The sequence below is a fragment of the Theobroma umbraticum genome, unplaced genomic scaffold, assembly GCF_002168275.2.
Source record: "Theobroma umbraticum cultivar Fairchild unplaced genomic scaffold, ASM216827v3 scaffold_12.0, whole genome shotgun sequence".
Classification (NCBI taxonomy): Eukaryota; Viridiplantae; Streptophyta; class Magnoliopsida; order Malvales; family Malvaceae; genus Theobroma; species Theobroma umbraticum.
The window spans coordinates 2,777,324-2,800,055 of NW_018397272.1; the positions used below are offsets into that span (position 1 = coordinate 2,777,324).

At 33.1% G+C, this 22,732-nt stretch overlaps 3 protein-coding genes across 3 annotated transcripts; all 3 read left to right on the forward strand.

The window, feature by feature from the left end:
* The first annotated feature begins 333 nt into the window (after window positions 1-333).
* Window positions 334-5,798, forward strand: LOC110426795 (cyclic nucleotide-gated ion channel 2-like). The gene is made up of 8 exons (XM_021442103.1): window positions 334-417; window positions 661-1,294; window positions 3,341-3,556; window positions 3,655-3,968; window positions 4,402-4,513; window positions 4,610-4,846; window positions 4,925-5,011; window positions 5,102-5,798. Exons 1-8 carry the CDS (start codon window positions 395-397, stop codon window positions 5,585-5,587), a joined length of 2,109 nt encoding a protein of 702 aa, XP_021297778.1. The 5' UTR covers window positions 334-394; the 3' UTR covers window positions 5,588-5,798.
* Window positions 5,799-8,474: 2,676 nt separating this feature from the next.
* Window positions 8,475-11,000, forward strand: LOC110426683 (RING/U-box superfamily protein). The gene is made up of 2 exons (XM_021441966.2): window positions 8,475-8,606; window positions 9,663-11,000. Exon 2 carries the CDS (start codon window positions 9,804-9,806, stop codon window positions 10,605-10,607), a length of 804 nt encoding a protein of 267 aa, XP_021297641.1. The 5' UTR covers window positions 8,475-8,606; window positions 9,663-9,803; the 3' UTR covers window positions 10,608-11,000.
* A 7,158-nt stretch (window positions 11,001-18,158) lies between these two features.
* LOC110426731 (lysine-tRNA ligase) lies at window positions 18,159-21,924 on the forward strand. The gene is made up of 6 exons (XM_021442024.1): window positions 18,159-18,508; window positions 19,340-19,489; window positions 20,332-20,590; window positions 20,672-20,890; window positions 21,030-21,172; window positions 21,482-21,924. The coding sequence occupies exons 1-6, from the start codon at window positions 18,206-18,208 to the stop codon at window positions 21,779-21,781; spliced, it is 1,374 nt and encodes a 457-aa protein (XP_021297699.1). The 5' UTR covers window positions 18,159-18,205; the 3' UTR covers window positions 21,782-21,924.
* The last annotated feature ends 808 nt before the right edge of the window (window positions 21,925-22,732 follow it).

The window sequence follows — 22,732 nt, forward strand, 5'->3', positions numbered from 1 at the left end:
AAAAAAATGTATTTGTAATTTGCGTAAATACATATATATGGACTTTACTTTAAAATCTTCTTCTCCAAAATTTGACGAGATGAAAAGAGAAAAAGGAAACTTCTTTTTAAAATAAGAAATCAAGAACAACAATGTAACGATAGCTGGAGGGTGGTCCTTGTACAAGAACTATTAATGGCATTGGAATGTACGGTCATCCCAAAGGTAAGTGTGGAATCAGGTGACTGTTGGCTCACATAGTATCGGTCTTATCTTTGGACACACCACCTTCCACACGTTCCCATAACTTAAATGTGGCTTCTCTTGCTTATAGCCAGGACACCCCCTCTTCATGCACTAACTGACACCTGCTTTTATAATCCCTCCAAAATCCATCTTCTCCAATGTTCCCACCATGCCTTCTCTTCCCTTCCCCAGGTCGCCTTCTACTTCTTCATCTCACCTGCAATTAATATTACACACACGTGTTCACATAAACATGCATACATATGTGTGAACATTGAACTGATATTATATGCCTGAGCACAGACACACACAAACATGCAGATGCATCTAATATATGCTTATCTTATTACAAGTATGAATTCATGACATTGGACGAAAGGCGAATTCAACCTCTTTTATTTGTTTGTTTGGTTTTCTTGGCATGACTTCTAACAGGTGGTTTGGACTAGCAAGAACTTGGGGCTTCAACAATGATAGCAGGAGCAGCAGTGAACAAGATGGACCTGTTTCCAGCTCTATTGAATGCTACGCTTGCACTCAAGTTGGAGTTCCGGTTTTCCACTCCACCAGCTGTGACAGTGTCCATCAGCCTCAGTGGGAAGCTCTGGCCGGGTCATCCTTGTTCCCTGTCCAGGCCCCATCCGACCCAACTAAGAATTCGACCCGCACCCGGTCAAGGTTCTCCTCAGGCCCGTTTGGGAAAGTCCTGGACCCACGTAGTGTATTAGTTCAGAGATGGAACCGGGTTCTCTTGGTGGCCCGTGGCATTGCCTTGGCCGTCGATCCTTTGTTCTTTTACACGCTGACTTTGATCATGAGCGAGGACGGGGCGCCATGTGTCTTCTTGGATGGTGGGTTGGCTGCGATCGTAACCGTTGTTCGCACGTGTGTGGATGCAGTGCATTTGTGGCACATATGCCTTCAATTCAGGTTAGCATACGTGTCGAAAGAGTCACTGGTGGTTGGGTGTGGGAAACTCGTGTGGGACGCACGTGCGATTGCCTCACACTATGTGAGGTCGCTCAAAGGGTTTTGGTTTGACGTTTTTGCTATACTTCCGGTTCCTCAGGTTAGTAATCTATGAATTAATCATGCATCTGCATGCATTGGCTCATCTTATAGTCAATTCCATGGTTTAATAGTGATTGTGATGTCACGATTGGATTGGAGGTTACAAAATATGTTGCCCAATATATAACTCTAGATAATTAATTGTAAAGTAGTAGTACATACTTCCAACAGTCTTCATGATTTCTCTTACAAATATTTGTTCATCTCACGGCTGACGTGCATTTGTTACAGTCAATTTAGCTGTGAAAAAGGAAAATATTGATCCAAAAGTACCCAATGCATGTATATAATATAGTAGAGCCTGAGAATAGTTATCAGGCTTGTAGCTGTTGCCATTGCAGTTTTCACACTAGTAGACAACTTCCAATATTGCCTTACAAAAGGTCACTTTCCTAGATTGGTTCTTCCATTAATTGCTGAGATTCTGGTAATGGGAAATTGGCCTACGTTTCTGTCTTGCTTGTATTTCCATTTATAGTTGCAATGGAGTTGAACATCAGCTCAAGTAATTTGTTCCTGCTAGACAGACTCTGGTTTTGTTAAGTTGGTGCCACATGAACCGTATAGAGTTATAGTCAATTTTGGTGCCCTGAATTGTTAACAGAGTGGCTTATATTTTAAACGCCCTTTGTTCAATTCTTCACAAGAGTTAGATGGAAAGCAGGACCTCTGAAAATTGTTTCCAGTGCTTCAGCAGCTTTTCTCCGTTTCTGTGTAATCATACCTTCAATGGATCGGTTGTAACTCACTTTGGGTTTTAAAGTATACATCTCTGTTAATTATCATATGTAAGTCAAGAAACGTCTGCCCGTTTCAGATTTAATAGTAATCCTTAAGAGTTAAAACTGAAAAGCTAATGCTCTTTGAATGTTTATAGTAGTTCTCCATTAAAGGAAGGTGCATGTTTGGCCATCCATTTTTACTTTAATGTCTGTCCACAATGGCAACTTTGAGTTCTCATGAGTTATATGGTTCACTATCTCTTAACATATTTATGTTCTTCATACTCAAAAGTCAAAAGGAGAATCTTACTATATAACAGAAAAAAAAATACTAAAGGAATAAACATTATAGGAATTATCATCATGCAGAAACTGATCTGGTGGTAGTTAGCAGGGCCATGTAACTCAAAAAAATCAGTCTTTTAGAGAAAACAGTTGAAGAATTAGTATATTTTTAGCAGCTGACTTAGCTATGTGTTTATTCCTTGTCATGTTATCAGGGGGTTTTGGTTTTCGGTGAGAGGCCCTTGTCTTGCAGCTTGTTTTGTTGATTGGATGTTTTATAATCTTTAGCAAGTTAAGTCGTAAGTTAATTAAAGCTTCTCAAAAGAATATATCAGCTAACCTATCAGCTCCCTTGTTTACATCACAATAACAGACTGGATCTTTACAGCTTGGAAATCAGAGTGAAGCATGAGGAATGGGGTTCGCTTTCCTTCTGCAGATAGCCATTACAATAACAAGAGAGTTAGATATATTTTTTGTGCACTAACATTAATCTGTTTGGGCTGTGGTAAGCCCTCTTGATATCTGAGAGCTCTCCCAAAGTATACGAGTTAAATTTGCCATGCATGACATTGTTGTTTTGAGCGAAAAGAAGGTTGTAAAGGCCACATTCTGTATTTCCTTCCGAGGACATTTGACAAAGATGAAAATTGGGATGCACTGATGTAATTCCTTATCGTTAATGAGATACAATATCATACATGGAGTTACCTGACCACCGAGAATTCTTCCTTCCAATGCATGGAGTAAAGTTATCTCTGGGAGTGACCAAAAGAGCATATCCTTCTCCTGAAAATTCTTGCTCCTGTGTAGCATTAGGGAAGCATCATATATCTGCATACTATTTACTAATTCTTCCAATGGTACATAAAAGCATCTCATGCACTAAGTATTTTGTGCTAAATACAGTTGATCCTATAAAAACCATCCATTTATAATCTTAACACAATAATGTTCTGACACAATAGTGCGATTTTGCTACATTGGTGAGTTAGCTTTCAATTGTTTTCATGCTTACGTTTGCTTTCTTAGTGCAGGTAGCATTTTGGCTAATGGTGCCAAAATTGCTAAGAGAGGAGCGATATAAGCTAATAATGACTATCCTTTTATCAATTTTCTTGTTCCAATTCCCCCCTAAGGTGTACCACAGCTTTTGCTTGATGAGAAGAATGCGGAAAGTTACAGGATATATATTTGGTTCCGTTTGGTGGGGCTTTGGCATTAATCTGATTGCCTACTTAATTGCATCTCATGTGAGTCTACTTTGGTCTCCTTCTGCATGTAAGCGTATTAAGCTTTCTTCAAATTTGACACGTACAACTTCTTGGGACGTTCTCGTTTCTCGCTACAGGTTGCCGGAGGATGCTGGTATGTCCTAGCGACGCAGCGTGTTGTTGCATGCCTCCGGCAGCAGTGTGAAAGAAGTGCTTATTGTGATCCATCTTCCTCTTGCTCAAAGAGGGTTTGCAGTCAATATCTGTCACCAGCAAATGTGTTAAGCAGTCATTGTGGAAGGAACTCAACAATAATGACGAAGTCATTTTGCTTTGATCCGGATGGACCATTCCATTATGGGATCTATGAACCCGCACCCCCAGTCATTTCTAGCAATTCTCTGGCAGTTAAGATTCTTTATCCCATATTTTGGGGGTTATTGAACCTGAGGTAACCTACAAAAGAATAACATTTATGACTTCATTTTCTTAAGCTCTTAGGGATGCATTTTTGCATTGCTGAGTGAAGAATATATAATGTGCCCTCAGAGTTGACACTGCCAATGGTCAAAATATAGTCCAATTTGAACTGATATCTGTTTTAGTATAGTTAAGAATAGATGGATTTCCATGTGTTACAACCAGATTTAGATTCATTATATGATTGAAAATGTGCTAAATAAGGTGAAACCTCTTAATTAGTTTCTAAAAAATGGGAAAGTTAAAAAGAATAACACATGATACCAAAACAGATGCTTTTTGCTAAGGATCTCCTAATTTTACTGACAATATTCATTAATTTGAAATAGAAGCTCAGCTTTAGCTTGAACTATCAGATTAAAATAAAAAAATATGGGTTACATTGTGCTAATAAATATTTGCAGCTCATTTGGCAACGAGCTTAGCCCTACAAGTAACCCTGTGGAGGTAGCATTCAGCATTTGCATTGTCCTCGGTGGCTTACTTCTTTTCACTTTACTGGTTGGGAATATTCAGGTGATGAGTATATACATATGCATAACATACTTGAACAAGGGGGTTTTGATTTTAGGAGAAAGTGGCATTAACTAATGCCTTGTGACTGTTATGCAGGTATTTTTACATGTGGTTATGGCAAACAGGAAAAAATTGCAGTTAAGGCGTCGAGATGTTGAATGGTGGATGAGACGAAGGCAGTTGCCCTCGGGTTTAAGGCAAAGAGTGCGCCATTTTGAAAGCCAAACATGGGATTCAATGGGAGGAGAAGAAGAGATGAAATGGATTGAAGAACTGCCAGAAGGGCTCCGGAGGGACATTAAGCGTTACCTTTGCCTTGACTTGATCAAAAAGGTGACAGCAAATCATCATCTTACCATGTTTTCCAACTTCATCTCAGTAATCCTTTTAATGGCAACTTTCCTTTCTTAGGTACCACTTTTCCATAGCTTAGATGACCTTATCCTTGAAAACGTATGCGATCGTGTCAAGCCTCTTATTTACTCTAAAGATGAAAAGGTGCAGTGCAGAACAAAACTGAAACAGATACTTACTTCACTATAGCACTGCTATAACATATATGATCATTTGTTAGTCCTTATGAGACAGATAATAAGAGAAGGAGATCCAGTGCCCAGGATGGTGTTTATTGTTCGCGGACACGTTAGGCGTAGCCAAGGCTTCAGCAAAGGCATAATAGCCACCAGTGTACTTGAACCTGGTGGATTTCTAGGTGATGAGCTCCTCTCCTGGTGCCTTCGTCGCCCATTTCCAGACCGCCTTCCAACCTCATCAGCGACGTTTACTTGCAACGAATTCACAGAAGCATTTGGTCTCGATGCAGACGATCTTCGGTACATTACTGAACACTTCAGGTACAGATTTGCCAACAACAGGCTCAAGAGAACATCAAGATACTACTCATCCAATTGGAGAACATGGGCAGCTGTGAATATACAATTCGCTTGGCGCTGCTATAAGATGAGGACTAGAGGTCCATTGATTCCTGTGACAGCAAATGGAGGCATTGAAGGTCGCCTTCGAAAATATGCTGCGATGTTCATGTCACTAAGGCCACATGACCATTTTGAATAGAAATCAGCAAATATTATGTAAATTTTGGTTGCTCCAATCTCTCTCGTTTTGCAATAATGTCTCTGTGAACATGAATCAACCCCATGCTTATCATGGAAGGTGAAATATTGTATAGAACAACATGACCGGCTTTAGGGTAAAATCACCAAAGCAAAAGTTTTAAGTCCAAATTTTCATAGACCTCATAATTCTATAATAATAGTAATATAAATTAAAATAATTAATAAAATATCTATTTATTTTCCCATAACTAATAAATATCTATTTTTCTCATTTTCATATTCTTATTAATTTTCAACTATTTTTTTATTTTTGATTAAAACTATGTAAAAATTAAAATAATTTAAAAAATGATATAGTCTCTCACTTCTTTTATCATGTACTTAATAAATTTTAATTTTGTATCACTTCTCTTGTAATGTGTTTATTAATTTCTAACTATTTATTCTATTTTCAATCAATCAAGGATAATTCTTATATATAAAACTAATTATTTTCTTAATTTATAATATTCACTTATAATTTTTTTCTTACTTGTTTTTTCTTTTTCAACTTCAATGAAAAAGACTTATTTTTTAATTTTAATAAAAAATACTTTATTTAAATATTTAATTTTAAAAATTTGAATTAATAGGGTTGAAATCCCAAGGACCAGCATTCTCTTCTGAGTTGCCTTTCTCTGTAGATTAGACAACACTTGCTTTCTTGTCAAGGTGGATTACATAAGCTGTTTAAAATCTTGGCAAAACAAAACAACACAAAAACCCTAATTTAAAACAAAATTTGAATCTCATATTGTTATTTTTACTATTGTTATGTAAACTCAATTAAAATACTTATTATACATGTGGTTCATGATTATTTCGTAATAATATAATAAAATATAATAATTATTATAAGGTTTGGATAATTGAAAATATGAAATATATTAGGAATCTCAAAAAGTATGATTGAAATAAACATAAAAGATTGATTTGCCTTTTGATTAAAATAATTATTAATTTATTATAAAAAGGTATTTTTATTATAATTAATTTTTTAATATATTAATTAATTAAAATTTTAATATTATTTTCATTATAATTTTTCTTCTTTTCCTCTTCAATTTTTACTTTGAATTTTGTCTTTTCCTTCTTTTCCATTTTCCTCTCTAGCTGACCGACGAAGGCCGGCGATGAACTCCGGTCCTTGACCAAGCACCTAGACGCTACTAGTGACCAAATCCAACCACTGACGCACCTAACAACCTTACAACGAGGAGATCGGGCCACTTAGACCTAAGTCGACAACACACCATCGTGGCTGCTAGTGGTAGATCTAACCGTTTGGCTTCCCTTACCAGTCTTTCTTGATCGGATTTAACCATCAGAACTCCATTCCGTCACCTTCTGCAGCCATAGCTTCTTGTTGACGTAATTTCGTGATTCTTCGACCAGAGACGGTGGTCGAAATCTGTTGGTCAACTATATTCTCTCTCCTATGATTGGGACAAACTTAGAGATTTAAAATTTTTTAAAAATAAAATAATTTATAAAATAATATTTTTAATTATATTATTTACGATCATATTTTTTTATAATTACATTACATTAAAAAATATCAAATCAAACGTCACCTACTTCCATGATGATGACCATTATGATAAAACCCGAAATAGACACTTTGACTAAAATAGTCATACCAATTCCTACTCATAACTTGAACCCATTTACAGAACAAGCCTCCATCTCAAATAAACCCGGAATAGAATGCCCCTGCCATGATACCAAACATGCCCATAACACTTTAACATATGCACATGTATATTAAAAGGAATTGAGTGATTTGTTTTTTTAAGACGACGAGGGATATTTTAGACTTTATATGAATCTACGAAACGTATTTTTCCTTATCAATTTAACACATTCAAGATTAAATTAGAATTTTAAAACACACATTTCTTTTTAAACTTCCTTTACCAAGACCTAAAAAAGATATTTATTTATAAGTTATAAAGATTTATTTTGCAAATATCTTTTTTTGCTTTTATTAGTTGAAAAGGTTAGGTAAGATATTCAATTGGTAGCAATTTCAGCTTATCTTGAAACACAAAAATTAAAAAATAAAAATACTATGCTCATCATTTAACAACTTTGTTATTAATAACTACCTAACTCATACATCAAAATAAAAAATATATATTAAATTTTTTGAAAAAAAAGAAGAAAAAAAAGAAAATGACAAATAACTACCATTCTATCAAGCATTAATTATTTATTTATAAATGTTCATGACAGGTAATAATGTACTAAAATGAAAAACAACATCACAATCAAGAGAAAACCGCGTCGTTGTCATGTGTAAAGGTAAATAAACAAGCTCATTGCCATTTGGAAACAGAGGACGGGCCCTCTCCAAAATAATACGTTCCACGAAGCTTGATATCTCTTTCTCTTTCGTTTTATAGCATAATGCTTAATAACTCTTTAAATTATTTTAAATAAATTTTTAATTTTTTATTATATTTAATTAAATTTTTATATTTTATTTTAAATTAAATAAATTTTTTAATTAATAATTATTTAATTATTAATTAAAATATTATTTTTATTTTTTATAAATATGTCATTAATATATATATATTATTATATTAAATTAACATACCCATCATTATTAATTATGATATCTTAATTTATTACATTATGATTTGTTAATATATTATTTTAATATCAAGTAATATAGATAAATAAATAATATTTTAATCAAATTAATTATAAATTAAAAGATTTAATTTAATTTAAAATAAAAATATAAAAATTGAATTAAATATAATAAAAAATTAAAAATTTATTTAAATTTTTTAAAACAATTTAGCAAACTCATTTAAATTTTATGCCTTGTTTATTATATTTATAGCAGACTAATTCCAGAGAGTCAGAGAATCGAGAGCACAGAGTGAAAAAAGGAGAGAGATCTCGAACTTTCTTCTGCTCCTTCATATTCTCTCTTTGTTGTCATCAAAGCAAGATACCCATACTCTGTAAGATCATTACTTCAAGTTTCTATTTTTTTGAATTTAATTTTTTTATTTACTGTTAAAAGACGCTTTTAATTGTAAAGATCAGACTTTTTTTCCTTTTGATAATTATCTTCTTTCTGTTTCTCTCTCTCTCTCTTGCTTTTCCTGTAATTTTTGTTTGAGTTAATTATTGGGTTGTTTTCAAGCTGATAAGTTTTATGTTTTTTTTTTGAATTTTTTCTTTTGGGGTTTTATGTTAAATGATCATTTAAAGTTTTTTCCTTTCTATGTTCTTTCATCTTCTTGCATTTCAGTTGGCTATTCAATTTGTAATTGATTGGGTCTTGTATATATCAATTGTGAATAGTAGTTTTAGAGTGAAATGGGTAGTTCTTAAAATGATGAAGAAAGCTTATTTGTGTTTTCTTTTGCTATGATTTTGGAGGGGATATATTTATTTAGGTTTTTTTTTTTCTGATTTAGGATGTTTTGTTTTTCTCAGGAATTGGGTATTTATTTCTATTTTTTGGTGTCTAAGGATTTGATGTAAAATGTTGTATGATTACTTATTTTAGCTTGGATGAATTGAACTTGAACTTGATCTTGATTAAAGGCAGATTTGTATGGTGGCAGCTGTAAATCTAGTGTCTCTAGTTTGACAAGAGACACACTGTGCATCAAGCAGATGGTTTAGAGGACATTTGTTTGATGCCAAGTAGTCTTCTTAAAACTGATCAAGAGTTTTCCTAGCATAGTTAGTTGAATTAGGCTTGCTTCCAACTTTAAAGGCCAACAATCTTCCCACCTGGCATAGATTTTCACTTTGCTGCTTCCTAACCACCTTGGTTTATATTTCTAGTTTGTTTATTGAAGATCTATGCAGGAGCAAATGCTATTGTTTTCCTGTTTGATTTGTAGTGTTATCAGCATGCTATGAATGGTAGGTTAATTCAGAATGGAATACTAGATTGATACATTAGCAGTAGTTGCATGCAGTTAAAATGGGAAATGCTTACTGAAGTATTTCTGCCTATGGTACGTGACTTTCATTCTTACTTCTTATTTTTTTCCTTTCAGGTTGACTTTTGGTACCCAGCACTGTTGTACTTGGCAGATGGATGTTATCAGTATTGGCATTATGTTGTAATTATTTAGGTTCAGTTTCTGCTACTAGAAAATGATGTTCTCTGTGTGATCACTGTGTTCCTTGTTATCAACATGTGGAGTTTTGCATCCAACTGCATTGCTGGAACTGTTGGACTGAGAAATGACTCTCTAAAGCAAAGTCATGCTGCATCAGAATGTTCGGATGATGAAAGTTCTTCTGTAGTTAGCAGGGAAGAAGGCTTAGAGTGCCCAATATGCTGTGAATCCTTCAACATTGTAGAAAATGTGCCCTATGTTTTATGGTGTGGTCATACCCTTTGTAAAAACTGCATTCTAGGACTTCAGTGGGCTGTTGTGAAATTTCCTACTCTACCAATTCAGCTTCCTCTATTTATCTCATGTCCATGGTGCAATCTCTTGTCTTTTCGTCTGGTTTATAGGGGAAATCTCAAGTTCCCGCGGAAGAATTATTTTCTACTTTGGATGGTCGAGAGCATGAATGGTGATAGACTGAAGTCTCATTCTGCTTTCTGTGAGGATCGTCAGCAAGACTGGTCTTCAAACAACAATTTAGCTTTGGGAAACCATGTGACTCAGAGTAACCGCAGAAGGGGACAATGTCCTCATTCTGAGTCATCTGGATCAAGCCACAATGATACTCATCTAGCCGATTACTTCAATTTGGAAAGAATACAGTCTTCCCTTCGGAAATCTCTGGTGTTAATTATACATCTGACAGCCAAGTTCCCCCTGGTCATCATATTTCTCTTAATCATCCTGTATGCAATACCTGCCAGTGCAGCCATCTTGGCCCTGTACATACTTATCACTGTCTTGTTTGCTCTCCCTTCATTTCTCATTTTGTACTTTGCGTATCCTAGTTTAGACTGGCTTGTTAAAGAGATCATTACTTGAGATGGTACCAATTTCATGGTCAGCAAGCATTGTGAATATAAGTCTGTACCTACAGTGGGATACTTGATTGCACCTGAAGGCCATTAAATCTCCAATTCGACGACCTTTCAGTGTCCAAGGTAATGGCAGTTCTTCCTCAAAGCTTCTCAATCTCTTCTTCCCTGATAGGAGTGTAATTGTTTTTATTCTTAAACCCGGGATTTGATTATCCAATGACAACCACAGTTTCCAGATGTAGTACCTAATGCTCTGTGTATAACAGAGCTCTTGGTTAGTATACAGTTGAAACAGGTATGTAAAGTCTTTGAGAAAGCTCAAGTACGCATGTATTTGTACTTAGACAACGAGACTGTTGTTATTAGATATATGTTATAGATATGTGATTTTTCTGCATATCTTGCTCTTCTTCTTTTTAGTTTGGATGAAAGCAATCAATTATGTGTAAACATGTTGTGTGATTAAATCATTTGCAGGGTTCTATATTTCTTCCTAGGCATCTAAATGTTTTAACCCTTTTTTCTAATTTAGTATGTATAGCTTGTCTGTTTGATTGGTTATTAGGGGTGTCCAAAAATTTATTGAACCAATGACTCAACCGAATTGAATGAAATTTAGGTAAAATGGTTCGGACTGATTGGTCTATCAGTCTAAAAATTTTGATCTTATCAGTTTATTTTGTCGGTTCTCAGTCTTAAATTTTTTAGACTGAATTGATAAAAAAACCAAACTTAATGTTATATATAATAAAATATATTTCATATTCACTATTGTAAATTTGAATATTTGATAGCCTATTATATATGTAAGTTGTCCTATTTTGTAGATGTTAATTTTAATATCATTGTTATATTGAATCTTAAATATTAGAACTTAAATATTAGAACCCTTGAATGTTAATTTGGTGCTTTATGTGAAAGGACAAAGATTGTCTTTGACTCTTGTGGTTGTGGATGTTAATTTTAAAGATGTTGATGTTGTTAATGTTAAATGTTATGATTTATGTATGTTTAATTAGTTTTTTTATGTTGGTTTGTATTAATATATTTATGTCTTGATTATTTATATATTTTATAATTATAGATGAATTTTATAAATTTTAATATTATAATTATAAAAGATAAAAATGACAAAATTTTGGCTCTTTTAGTCTATTATTAAACTGGTTGAACCAATATATTTTTTGGTTGATTCGATTTTCCTTTTAAGTTCGATTGGGTTGATTGATTTTTTAAAAAAATTTGATCCATTTGATACTCGATTATGACAAACCAAATCGGTCATTTTTCCTCATTTACAATTTTGAGCTTTTACACAAATGAATTTGTTCTCATAAATATATAAAAATACATGTAAAGAATTTTTTATAACGTAACTTATAATAGTACAGTTTTTTAAAGAGTGCTATATTATTTGAAATAAAAAAAGTTTAAATTAAATACAGTAATTGATAATAAATATAATAATTTTTAATATATTTAGACATATATTATTTATTTATTTAAGGATAAATGTATAAGTTTTAAGTTTTATTTATTTATTTATTTTTTGTTAATGTTGGAAGATTTTTTCTATTGTAAAAGTTGAAAATAAGGTGTTTTAACTTTGAAATTTTTAAACTTTTACTGATAGGAGAAGTCGATTTGAGCTTTTAAAAGAAGCATAAATCAAATTTTTTTTCTAAAAGTATTAATGTGTAATAAAAAATATTTAAGGGGATTTTTTTATTATTCTCACTTTTCAATGATTTATGAAATCATTGGAAGAATTATATTTTTTTCACATTCACTTTTTTATTTGGTTTAATTTTTTTCTCTTCATTCAATTTATTTTATTATTTTTAATTAATAGAGATATATTTTATTTTACATATTGCTTTCATTTAAAACTTACGATTTAGTTTAATAAAAAATTGAGTCTTTTACAATTACTTTTGTTTTATTAAAATAAAGTAAAATATTATCAAATAATTTTTAATGTTTCACAATATTTCCACATTAACTTATTTTAAGTTGTACTTATACCATAGAGAATTCAATTTGAGAAACTCCAATCAGGTGGGCGCAATGTATATATTTTATATTTTTTCTCGTAATAGTTTCTTCAAAAAATTTTAACTCATATTTTTTTTTCTCTTTAAACTCTAACAAAAGTCGGCTAATTTCACATTGTCAACCACTCAATTGTGTTGTCTAGGGATGTGTTTCAACTTTTAGGTTCCGACTCAAGCTTTGGCTCCGATCATTCCTTAGAATTGAGGAGAATTATGTCTAGAGAATTATTTCAATCCAATTCGATCTCAATAGCTCTAATTACCCTATTCTAAGAAATTATAATTACTAAAGTTATTCCTGCACGTTGTGTTAGGACATCGTTATTTTATGAGTATTGCTCGAAATATTATATGAAAGTTTATTATTATTTTGAATAGAAGTTTAATTATCTGTTTAATGTTATTAGAAGAATATAATTGAACAAATTGTTAACTTATTAACTTTAATTAAGTAGTTGATGTTATCAAAACAACACAATTAACTAAATTATTAACATTAAAGTATATATCGATAATACACTCAAGCATTTAGTTCACTGGTTAGTGCATGATCTTCTATCTAAAAAGTAAAGTTCGAATCCTCATTCTCTTAATTGAAAAAAAACATCTATCGATGATCAGGAAGAGTGTAATATTTAATGTGTGTGGTAAATGATATAGTATGCTATCAGCTATGAAAAAAAACAAGGGTAAAATATGTTATATTCAAAAACTTGTGAGCATTGTATTGTATAAGGAAAAATTATTTACTTGTGTTTGAACAACATAATAGTCATAGCTTAAAAATATTTTTGATTTTGGAGAGACTGGTTGATATATATGTAATACTTTCATCTTTGGTTTATTTTCTTGTTTGATAGGGGTAGAAAAGACAATGCTTCATTGATTTGTTGGATCATGTTACTGTAAGAAAATGACAAATCATTATTAAGGTTTAGATTAATTGAAACAAATGCATCGAAGCAAAGGAAGAAAATGTAAAGAAGGTAGGGTATATATCTAAAGGTAAATTATCAAAAAAATTTTGTATATGATATTTATTGTCTCATTTAAAGTTTATCCATTATTATTTGGATTCAAAATTTTCAAACCTTGATGTGAAGTAACTATTGAAAGAACAACATATAGTTGACCATATGTGAAAACCAGTTTAGGTAAATATAAACCAATTTTATCAAGTGTTTGACATTAACTTTTGTTGATAGTCATATCATAGCATAATCTAATTGGAAATTGTTTTCTATAAAATGTAAAAAGCCATTTTTGATGTTTTATTACTAATACCATTCTAGGAATGTAGTATTTATTGTTGGCGCGTATATTAGATTAAATTTTGCCTTGTATAATGTTTGAAGCCAATTGTGTAATGACCAACCTAGTGCCATTGCATAATCTAGAATTTTGGTTTATATTTCTCAATATCATAATCACACAACCTACTTTAAGATTGAGAATATGATCATGTATACTAGGAAACTTAATTGAGTTTAAAAATTCTGTTGGGTAAAGTAATTTAAGTTTCAACATTTGATCTGTTGAATGAGAAATTTTATCACTGCTATAGTATGTCTTTGTTTCTCCTGGCACCAAGCTCAGCGCATATGCATTTATTAAATCAATTGTTTCATTGTAAGAGGTAATTACAGCTATTTTTTTTCAAATATGTAGTATTGGCATAATACTTCTCAAAATCATCATAAATTGCTATCACAATATTTTTCATTGGATCATCTGTGTATGAAACTAATCAATCGTTAGGTAGTTTAACCAAATATGAATCATCTTTGTTTCTATGTATAGTTGTTTCTAAATTTCCGTCACTTATATTTAATAACAATTGTCCAAATGCCTCAATTTCATTCCTTGATTGTTCATCTAGATCATCTCGTTGTAATCTCATATTAGTCTTTAGACGAAAGATTTTACATTGAGTCCATAATGGCGATTGATTTATTGTAGAATTAATGATATCTGTTTTTATGCCACCTTGAACAATTGGTAAATTTTGTCTAAGGTCTCCTCCCAACAATACTATTTTTCCTCCAAAAAGTTTAAGACTAGAGTTTCAAAACAATGTCTATGAATTATAAGAGTTTCATCCCAAACTATTAATGTACATGCTTGAACCAATCTGGCAAGTTAAGTTCTTTTTATTTATTTGACAGATGGAGAATTGGTTAACAGCAAGAGGCATTTTGAACTTTGGATGAGCTATTCTACTACCTTGTAATAATAAAGATGCAATACCAGAAGAAACTATAGTAAGAACAATTTTACCTATCGATTAAATTGCAAAAATATAGGTGGTCCAAAAAAATGTTTTGCCTGTGCCTCTATGGCCATAAACGAATATCATATGTCCTTCATTATCAATTAATTGTCTGACGCATTGATAAATTTTCATTTGCCCATGATTTAATTGTGAGACTAATTGAAAATGTAATTGTCGAAGCTTAATTAAGTTATAATTCATTTATTCATGTATCAATCGATTTTCTTGTAGATATAAATTTTTGTTTGTTTCATGGGTAATTTAAAGTAAGCAAAAGAATTGAGATTTTATTGAAAATATCTTCGAGACCAATTAAGATATAATTCTTCAAATGATCTTTTGGAATTGAATATTCTAAGCATCCAAATGCACATTTCAACCTATATTCTATGTCATCAGAATATAATTTTCAACTATTTTCCCAATCTATTACTGGATCCGTTATTTCACAAAACATTATTATAATAACAAATAATTGTCTTAATTGTTCACTTGAAACCCATTCAGAAGCTTGTAACAAAGCATCATTCTATTCTTGGTCATTTCCTAGTAGTCTTAATATTTGACATGCTGCATGATTAGTTTGATATGTGATACCATCAATAGTTCTAATGTGTTCATAACTAGTAGCTCCTTTGACAACATTCAATAACATACGCATATAATATAGTTCTCCAATTGCAAGGTGTACATAATTTATTGTTTCGATACATCTTCTTTGTTGTCTTTCTTTCCATTTCATCTCTTGTTTGTACCATATAAGATGGTGCAAGCTCTTATTTGTGCTCAAGATTGGCTACGTGGACCTTCCTATGATCTTTCATGACACCGAGAATGATTTGGCAGAGCTTGAGAAAGTTGATGAAGGTAAGTATTTTATTTATATCATCATTTAATTTTTGCTGTTTCAATTGTTAATATGTTATTACTTTATTTCTTACTTTCTTGTTTATGTATTTTAGAGTTGTCAAAGATTGCAGTGGACAATGTACTTGATAATTTTTAAGGTAATCAAATAATGTACTAATGTTATCTAATGCCTATTTGAATTTATAAAATATTTAACATGTTTTAACTTATTTTTGTTTAATCTATTTGAAACTAATGAATTTTTTTTATCTTTTTCAACTTTTAAGAGTACAACTTGTATTTATCCTAAGTTGCACACAGCATCGATAGGCATTTGGGAAAGAAGTAATCTTTAAAGGTTACTTGCATTCAAGATTATTTGTTATTTTTTTTATCCATTGTTGAAGACTAGAAATGATTTGCTGTTATTTGTTGAAGACTGTTTGTTGTTGTTTTTATCTATTGTTAAATATTGTTAATGATTTATTGTTATTTGCTGCACATTTTAACATTTGAAACCAGAAAGTGTCTATTTGGCAGTAACTGATTGTATATTTTGTCACAACACTCTTGTCTATGCCAACATAAATAATTTGAGGCAAACTGTTTTAGAACTAGTAAGTGATGCTAGAAAAAAATTTGAGGACCATGATTATGCCTTTGAGGCAATTGCTGAATTATCGATGTAGTTTGTGTTGAGACTTTGGTGGCATATACTTGTCCAAGCTGCTTTTGAAGAACTCCATTTGGTCTCTAATAAGCTAGAAATGATGTGCTCTTTAAGTGATGGCAATGGCTTTGTCTCGCCAGAGTACTTAAAGGCCAAATCTCTTTTTTTTTAATTGTTTATTGTTATTAATATCATATAAATTATATGAATATTTATTTTATTTATTATAATTTTTGAGGGTCATTTTTAATATTTTGTAATGTTGATTTATTTTAAAAAAATATAATATAAATAAATATATACAAACAAAAAAAAATAAAAAATTTGTTAAGTTCGGTTTTTGAAAATTGAACCAAACTAACCAAATTAATTTGGTTTTGATTAATTCGATTAATTACATAGTTCGATTTGATTTCAGTTATTTTTAAAAAAGAGTTCAGTTAATTCAATTATTAAATATCTAATAACCGAATTAACCGAAATAACCTTTTACACACCCATACGCACATGCACCCAATATAAATCTAAAGGATTTAACTCGAATGGAGGCTATGAGTTTTTGCAAGTGACACAGCTCAATGGTATTGTAAGGGTTTCTAGGCCATAGACAAACTGTCTGAAAGAATTATTATGGTGTTCTATTTCTCGTCTCTGATTGCTTTGTGAGTCGGATGATAACACTTCCACCATCTTCGTACTGTTTTAGACGATTTAACTCGAATGGGGGCGCTCATAATCAGGGAAGATTCTTTTGAGGACAGTTGAGTCTCCAGGCCAGGGACAACTGTTAAAAAAGAATGTGATTTCGAAAAATTTACTTCACCTCCACCACTTTCTAAATGCAATTGTAAATGATTAAATTCTTTCTCCGAAAATCATAAGGACTGAACTTAAACGGTGGCTGACAATCTGGGAACCTTCTTGTAGGGGACAGCTCCATTGTCATTGTCAGAGTCTCCAGGCATGAACAAGTGTTCAAGAGGATTGTGATTCCGAAGAACTCATTGCAGTCTTCAATATCTGATGCCTGACATTCAAATTTCAAGCATTTGTCCACCCATCTACCAGATGATTCCCACTAAGAAAACATTATAGAATTTGATTAGAAACTATAGCAATGTGAGATATGTATGAGATGGCTGTAGAATTCGGTTCTTTGTTTATATTGACAAGAAATTTAGCACGATCAATGGCAAATCCTTTTATTGCTAAAGATGTGGGACAAACATGATCAAGTTAAATTAAAAACAATTGAGATTATAAAAAAATTTAACAGATTGGAGGTAATAAATTTGGAAAAATAATTAGATTGTAGGTGAAATATACAATTCACAGAATCTGATAAATAAAGAAGAATTAAAAAAATTTATTACTACTAATTATTAAGTTATTAATATTATCATATACGTATAACCAATTCTTTGTGAGTTTGGGTTTGCTCTGCATGCTATTAAGTGAGAATTCTCTTCTTGTTATAATAGATTGTTCTAGAAACTTCAATGGTTTCCTGGTAATTTAAGTTTCATTTTATCTGTTCATTATTTTTCCCAATCTCACAGATAATCCAGAATCTAACTCCAAGCTCCACGTGTCAATATCAAACCAGAAACCACCACGTGTCAGAACTATAGCCTGGAATTACAGCCTTGGGATCTTGGCCCCTTCCAATCCACTTTCTGGTTGTTATTTCAAGTTCAACTGCCGAAGTAACTGAACAAGGATTTGCTACACCAACAAAAGCAAAACCAAGAGAAAAAATGGTGGCAGCCATTGCTGTTTCTTCTCCAAAATCAACTGTTCTTCAGAGCCCGATCTCTTTAAAAGAACCCAATTCAAGTTTCCTTGGTGGGTCCTTGAAGGGTTCTTCTTTACAGTTGAAACCAAGAAGCCAGAAGAAAGATAGTGGTATCAGCTTGGTGGTTGCTTCAGCTGGTGATACAACCACTGCTGCTGGAAGTGACAGTAGTAGGACTGCGTCTGCTAACAGGTTTTACTTTAACATCACAGGCTTCCCTTTCCCTCTTGGCCCTTTTCTCAACCGGCGCACTACTAGGACTGAGGTCAGCTGGATGATATTTGACTTTTAGTGACTAGAGAATTAAGAGTTACCATTTAAATTTATTTTTTTTTGTTCTTTACTTGGATATAAGTATGTATGGCTGATCAGTTGAAAATTGTATTTGCCTATTTATGCCTACTGTTCCATTCTAATGCTCACTAGCTAAGTTTAAAATCATAGTCTGGCCTCATGATATGCAAATTCTTCAAAACATTGCAGATTTACATCACATACATTACAGTATTTTGAATACAAAATATGTTGTTCTTTAGAGTTGTTGACAATGTAAGAAGGAAGAGCATAGAGCTATTACCACAATTACAGCAAAATTTTAACTTGCTTTCCAGAAAAATATATCAGTGCTATCGGTAATTCTTCTAAGAACCAGGCATATGCATTGAAATCTTGAAATTCCTTTGTGCTCTGGTCTGAAAAGAACAAATACAAGGAATATATATGGAACAATACTTCTAGATATGATAGCACTTTCTAATGGAAACAGCAAGCACATTAGATGGTTACCTGAATTCAAAACAGCAAGAGTTTTCTACCAAAAAGCTAACAGGAAAAGGAAAATTGGTTTTCTACCAAAATGTTTTCAATTCCTTTCTTCTTGTCTTTCCACGAATCAATGTGTTCTTAAGCCAGGTTAAACATGAAAGGGTTTCTAATCTATCTTTTGAGTGCATAGAAGAGCAATATGTATGCATACTGACCTGCATATGTATATGCGCACACTTGCGTGTTCTCTGATCTGAAGCACTACACCTACAATTATGTTTCTCTTGTACTAACTCTTCATATGTCTCACATTTGTATATGTCTTCTTTAGGCTGTTAAAGGCTCTATATGGCTATTTGAACAAGAGCAAGCATTAGGCTTCAGCAGTGTCTCAACAAACATTCGGATGACAGTTATCAAACTCAAATCTGGGGGACTATGGGTCCATGCACCCATTGCCCCAACCAAAGAGTGCATCAAGGTTCAGTCTTGCTCTCTGATTCTCAACTTTAAATATGGCATTTGTTTAGTTCTATTCACAAAGCATCTGTCTTTATTGGGAAAAGGGGAGTGGTAGGGTGGGGACAGGGCAGGTTGAACCTGAGACCTTACAGGGCTTAGCCTGTCCTTTTGCAACTGGACCAACGTCTAATTGTCATTTATTAACTTCCCTATTATAAGGGTATTTGGTAAAGGTTTCCGGTCTTCCACTCTTTGTTGTTAACTGAATTTCACTTCTGAATAAATCAATTCAACTTACAACGTTCAATTTTCTAGGGACTATCCTGGTGTTTTTCTTTTACTATATATGTATCTGAATATGACAATTAAAACCAGTATTTTAAAGTCATGCCCATGTTGCTGAGTAAAGGCCTTTCAGGATTGAGCTGTTGTCAATGTAGTGGTGGACAGTGAGCATAATACGATGAAAATTAACTATGAGCCTATGATATTTCCAGTTTGTATATTACAGCATGACTAAACTGACCAATAACATCTGACCATTTTTCACTTGGAAATCTGTCCAGCTTGATTTTATCTCCTGTTTAGGCATTACATATGTAGCATTTTGAAAGTATTTGCTACAAGGATTACGGCAGCTGGACCCTAAAATGTAAACTGGGAACTGTTAATTTGTTTTACATTTTTATGGTTTATGAGAATCAGTATTGTTTGCTTCACTATTTTCCTTATATTTTTATTGCACAATTCCCTTCCCTGTCTTTGCTCCTGTTTTTATTTTTGTGATACTCTTCTGCATATTTTTCACTTTATTGAACTTGGAATTCATTCTCTAACAAGTCATCTCCTGTATTTTTCCAGCTTTTGAAGGAATTAGGAGCTCCAGTAGAATACATTGTCCTGCCAACATTTGCTTATGAGCATAAAATTTTTGTGGGTCCTTTCTCTCGAAAATTTCCAAAGGCTCAGGTGTGGGTGGCACCAAGGCAATGGAGTTGGCCCTTGAATTTACCCCTTGAATTTTTTGGTATTTTTCGAGCCAAAATTTTGGAAGATGAGGATTTGTCGACTCCATGGGCTGATGAGATTGAACAAAAAGTTCTAAGCTCGCCAGAAGTTGGTAAATAAACTTGAACTTGAGCTACTTGTAACCTCATCAAGGTGCAGCAAGCTTGAACTCATTTTCGTTTAATTGTATCAGGAATTGGACCATATGTAGAAGTGGCTTTCTGTCATAAACGTTCAAGAACCCTTCTGGTTACAGATGCTGTCATATATGTCCCAAAAAAGCCACCAGAGTGCATTAACAAAGAATACCTCTTGGCATCAGCAAAGAATGGCTTGGCAGTGAAACTTCTTAGCAAAGGAAAGAAAGTTCCTGATGAACCAGTTGTTGACAATGAAATAAACCGTCAAAAAGGTTAGCTTTCATGTCAAAATGCTATCCCAGCGTGCAAATGTCTTGATATTAGATAGCCCAATTTAGCACAATGCTGATGCAAATTAAAAGTGTTCATATAAATCAACAAGAAATTGAATAACAGTAATGCATGGCACAGGGTGGGAAAGAATGGTTCTACAGATACTGTTCCTTGGTCCATCGAATCTTCTGGAACCAAATGCTAGTTTTGCTCAGATGTCACAAAAGCTGATTGTTTCTCCTATCGTAAAGACACTAGTCTTCAGCAAAGTTCCAGAAAAGGTAAGAACCTTTTTGATGTAACTTTCTCTTGATGACTCCATCATATAAAATATTCGACTCTAGCTCCTTTATTGTACTTATCAGAGCACCCTAATCTGGCACCCCAGGAGTAATTTAGATGATTTTATAAACCGTTAAAATAACTAAACACTCCTTTGCTTTCTGCATGAACCAGAGGGGGGATGTGACTACTAGGAAGTGATACATTTCATTTTGCTAAGCATCCCCTGCATTTGTTGTGTATATTCCATCTAAGAAATTGGTTTTGGTTGGAAGTATAACTATTTTTCATGCTTCTAAAAAATTCAGGTTAGGGATTGGATTGATGGCATCGCAAGGGACTGGAAATTCAAGAGGATAATTCCTGCCCATTTTGCAGGTCCCATTAAGGCAGGCAGGGCTGAATTATTAGCTGCATTTGCATTTCTTGATGACCTTTTAGGTGAGCGTTACATTACTCGGCCCTCACTTGCTCTTCTCTTCACATCACTCATGGGGAAGGCAGCCAGTTACTTCCCACCGGATGACATGAAGACCCTATCATCCCTTGATGAATTATTAGTGTCTGTGGGAGCTGTGAAGAAAACGGTCTCTGGCCGCAAAAGATGATATGCACCATGATAAGTAAATACTGCAGCCTCCCACCTATTTAAATGCATGTATAGAAACTTAGATTTCTAGGGTATACCAGATGCCATTTCACAAGTGTTCAACTTATTTACATTTTAAAGAGAAAAGTAGAGCTTTGATCACCCCTCTTTCAGCCTTTTTACCATTGAATTGAAATTAGTGCAAAATATGAAGTCGAATATACATTATTATTTCACAGGGCGTTGCATGTGCTACGAATTCATCTATCTAACCTGGTCCTCCTGATATTCGTCATGTTTTACTTAACAATGAAGCAAAGCAATAAAAGTGGCAAGAACCCTACATGAGTTAGAGTAAGGGCCCTCCTTTCAATTACACGGAATATATCATTCAACCACCCAAAAGACACAGGGAACACTTAAGCCTTGACAAATTGGAAGATAGGGAATATCACATGGTGGAAAGATTACCTAAAACGTAGAAAAAGAACTGTCTTGGGGTCAAATTTGGAAAAAAAAAAATACAAGGCAAGCAGCAGGAAACAGGCAGGGTTGTTTTCCTTACTCTACAAAGGTTGGAACTGGCTTGCCCTTGCCTATAGAAAACTTGTCTTGGGGAACAAATTATGACCAAGAAACCAATGAAGAAGCAAGAATTCACACCAAATAGAATGAAAGTTCTTGATTTTCATTAACATCATGGACCCAACTCTTTTGTTGGGTGGTCAACCTCCTCAACTAAAGCTACCAAATTTAGACAATTAAAAAACAATTGGTGTTTTTTTTTTTTTTTTTGTGGCCCAGAACTTGTTAAGAGAGTTGATATCTTAGCAAATAATACCATTAAAGAAGATGCTAGATCACAAGCATAGAGCATTGGTGGGGAGGGAAGGAGAATCCAAGGTGAATTTTTCCTATTACTCAATTGTCTCTGTCTCTCCTTTGTATTTATCAGCCTTCCAATCTGGCC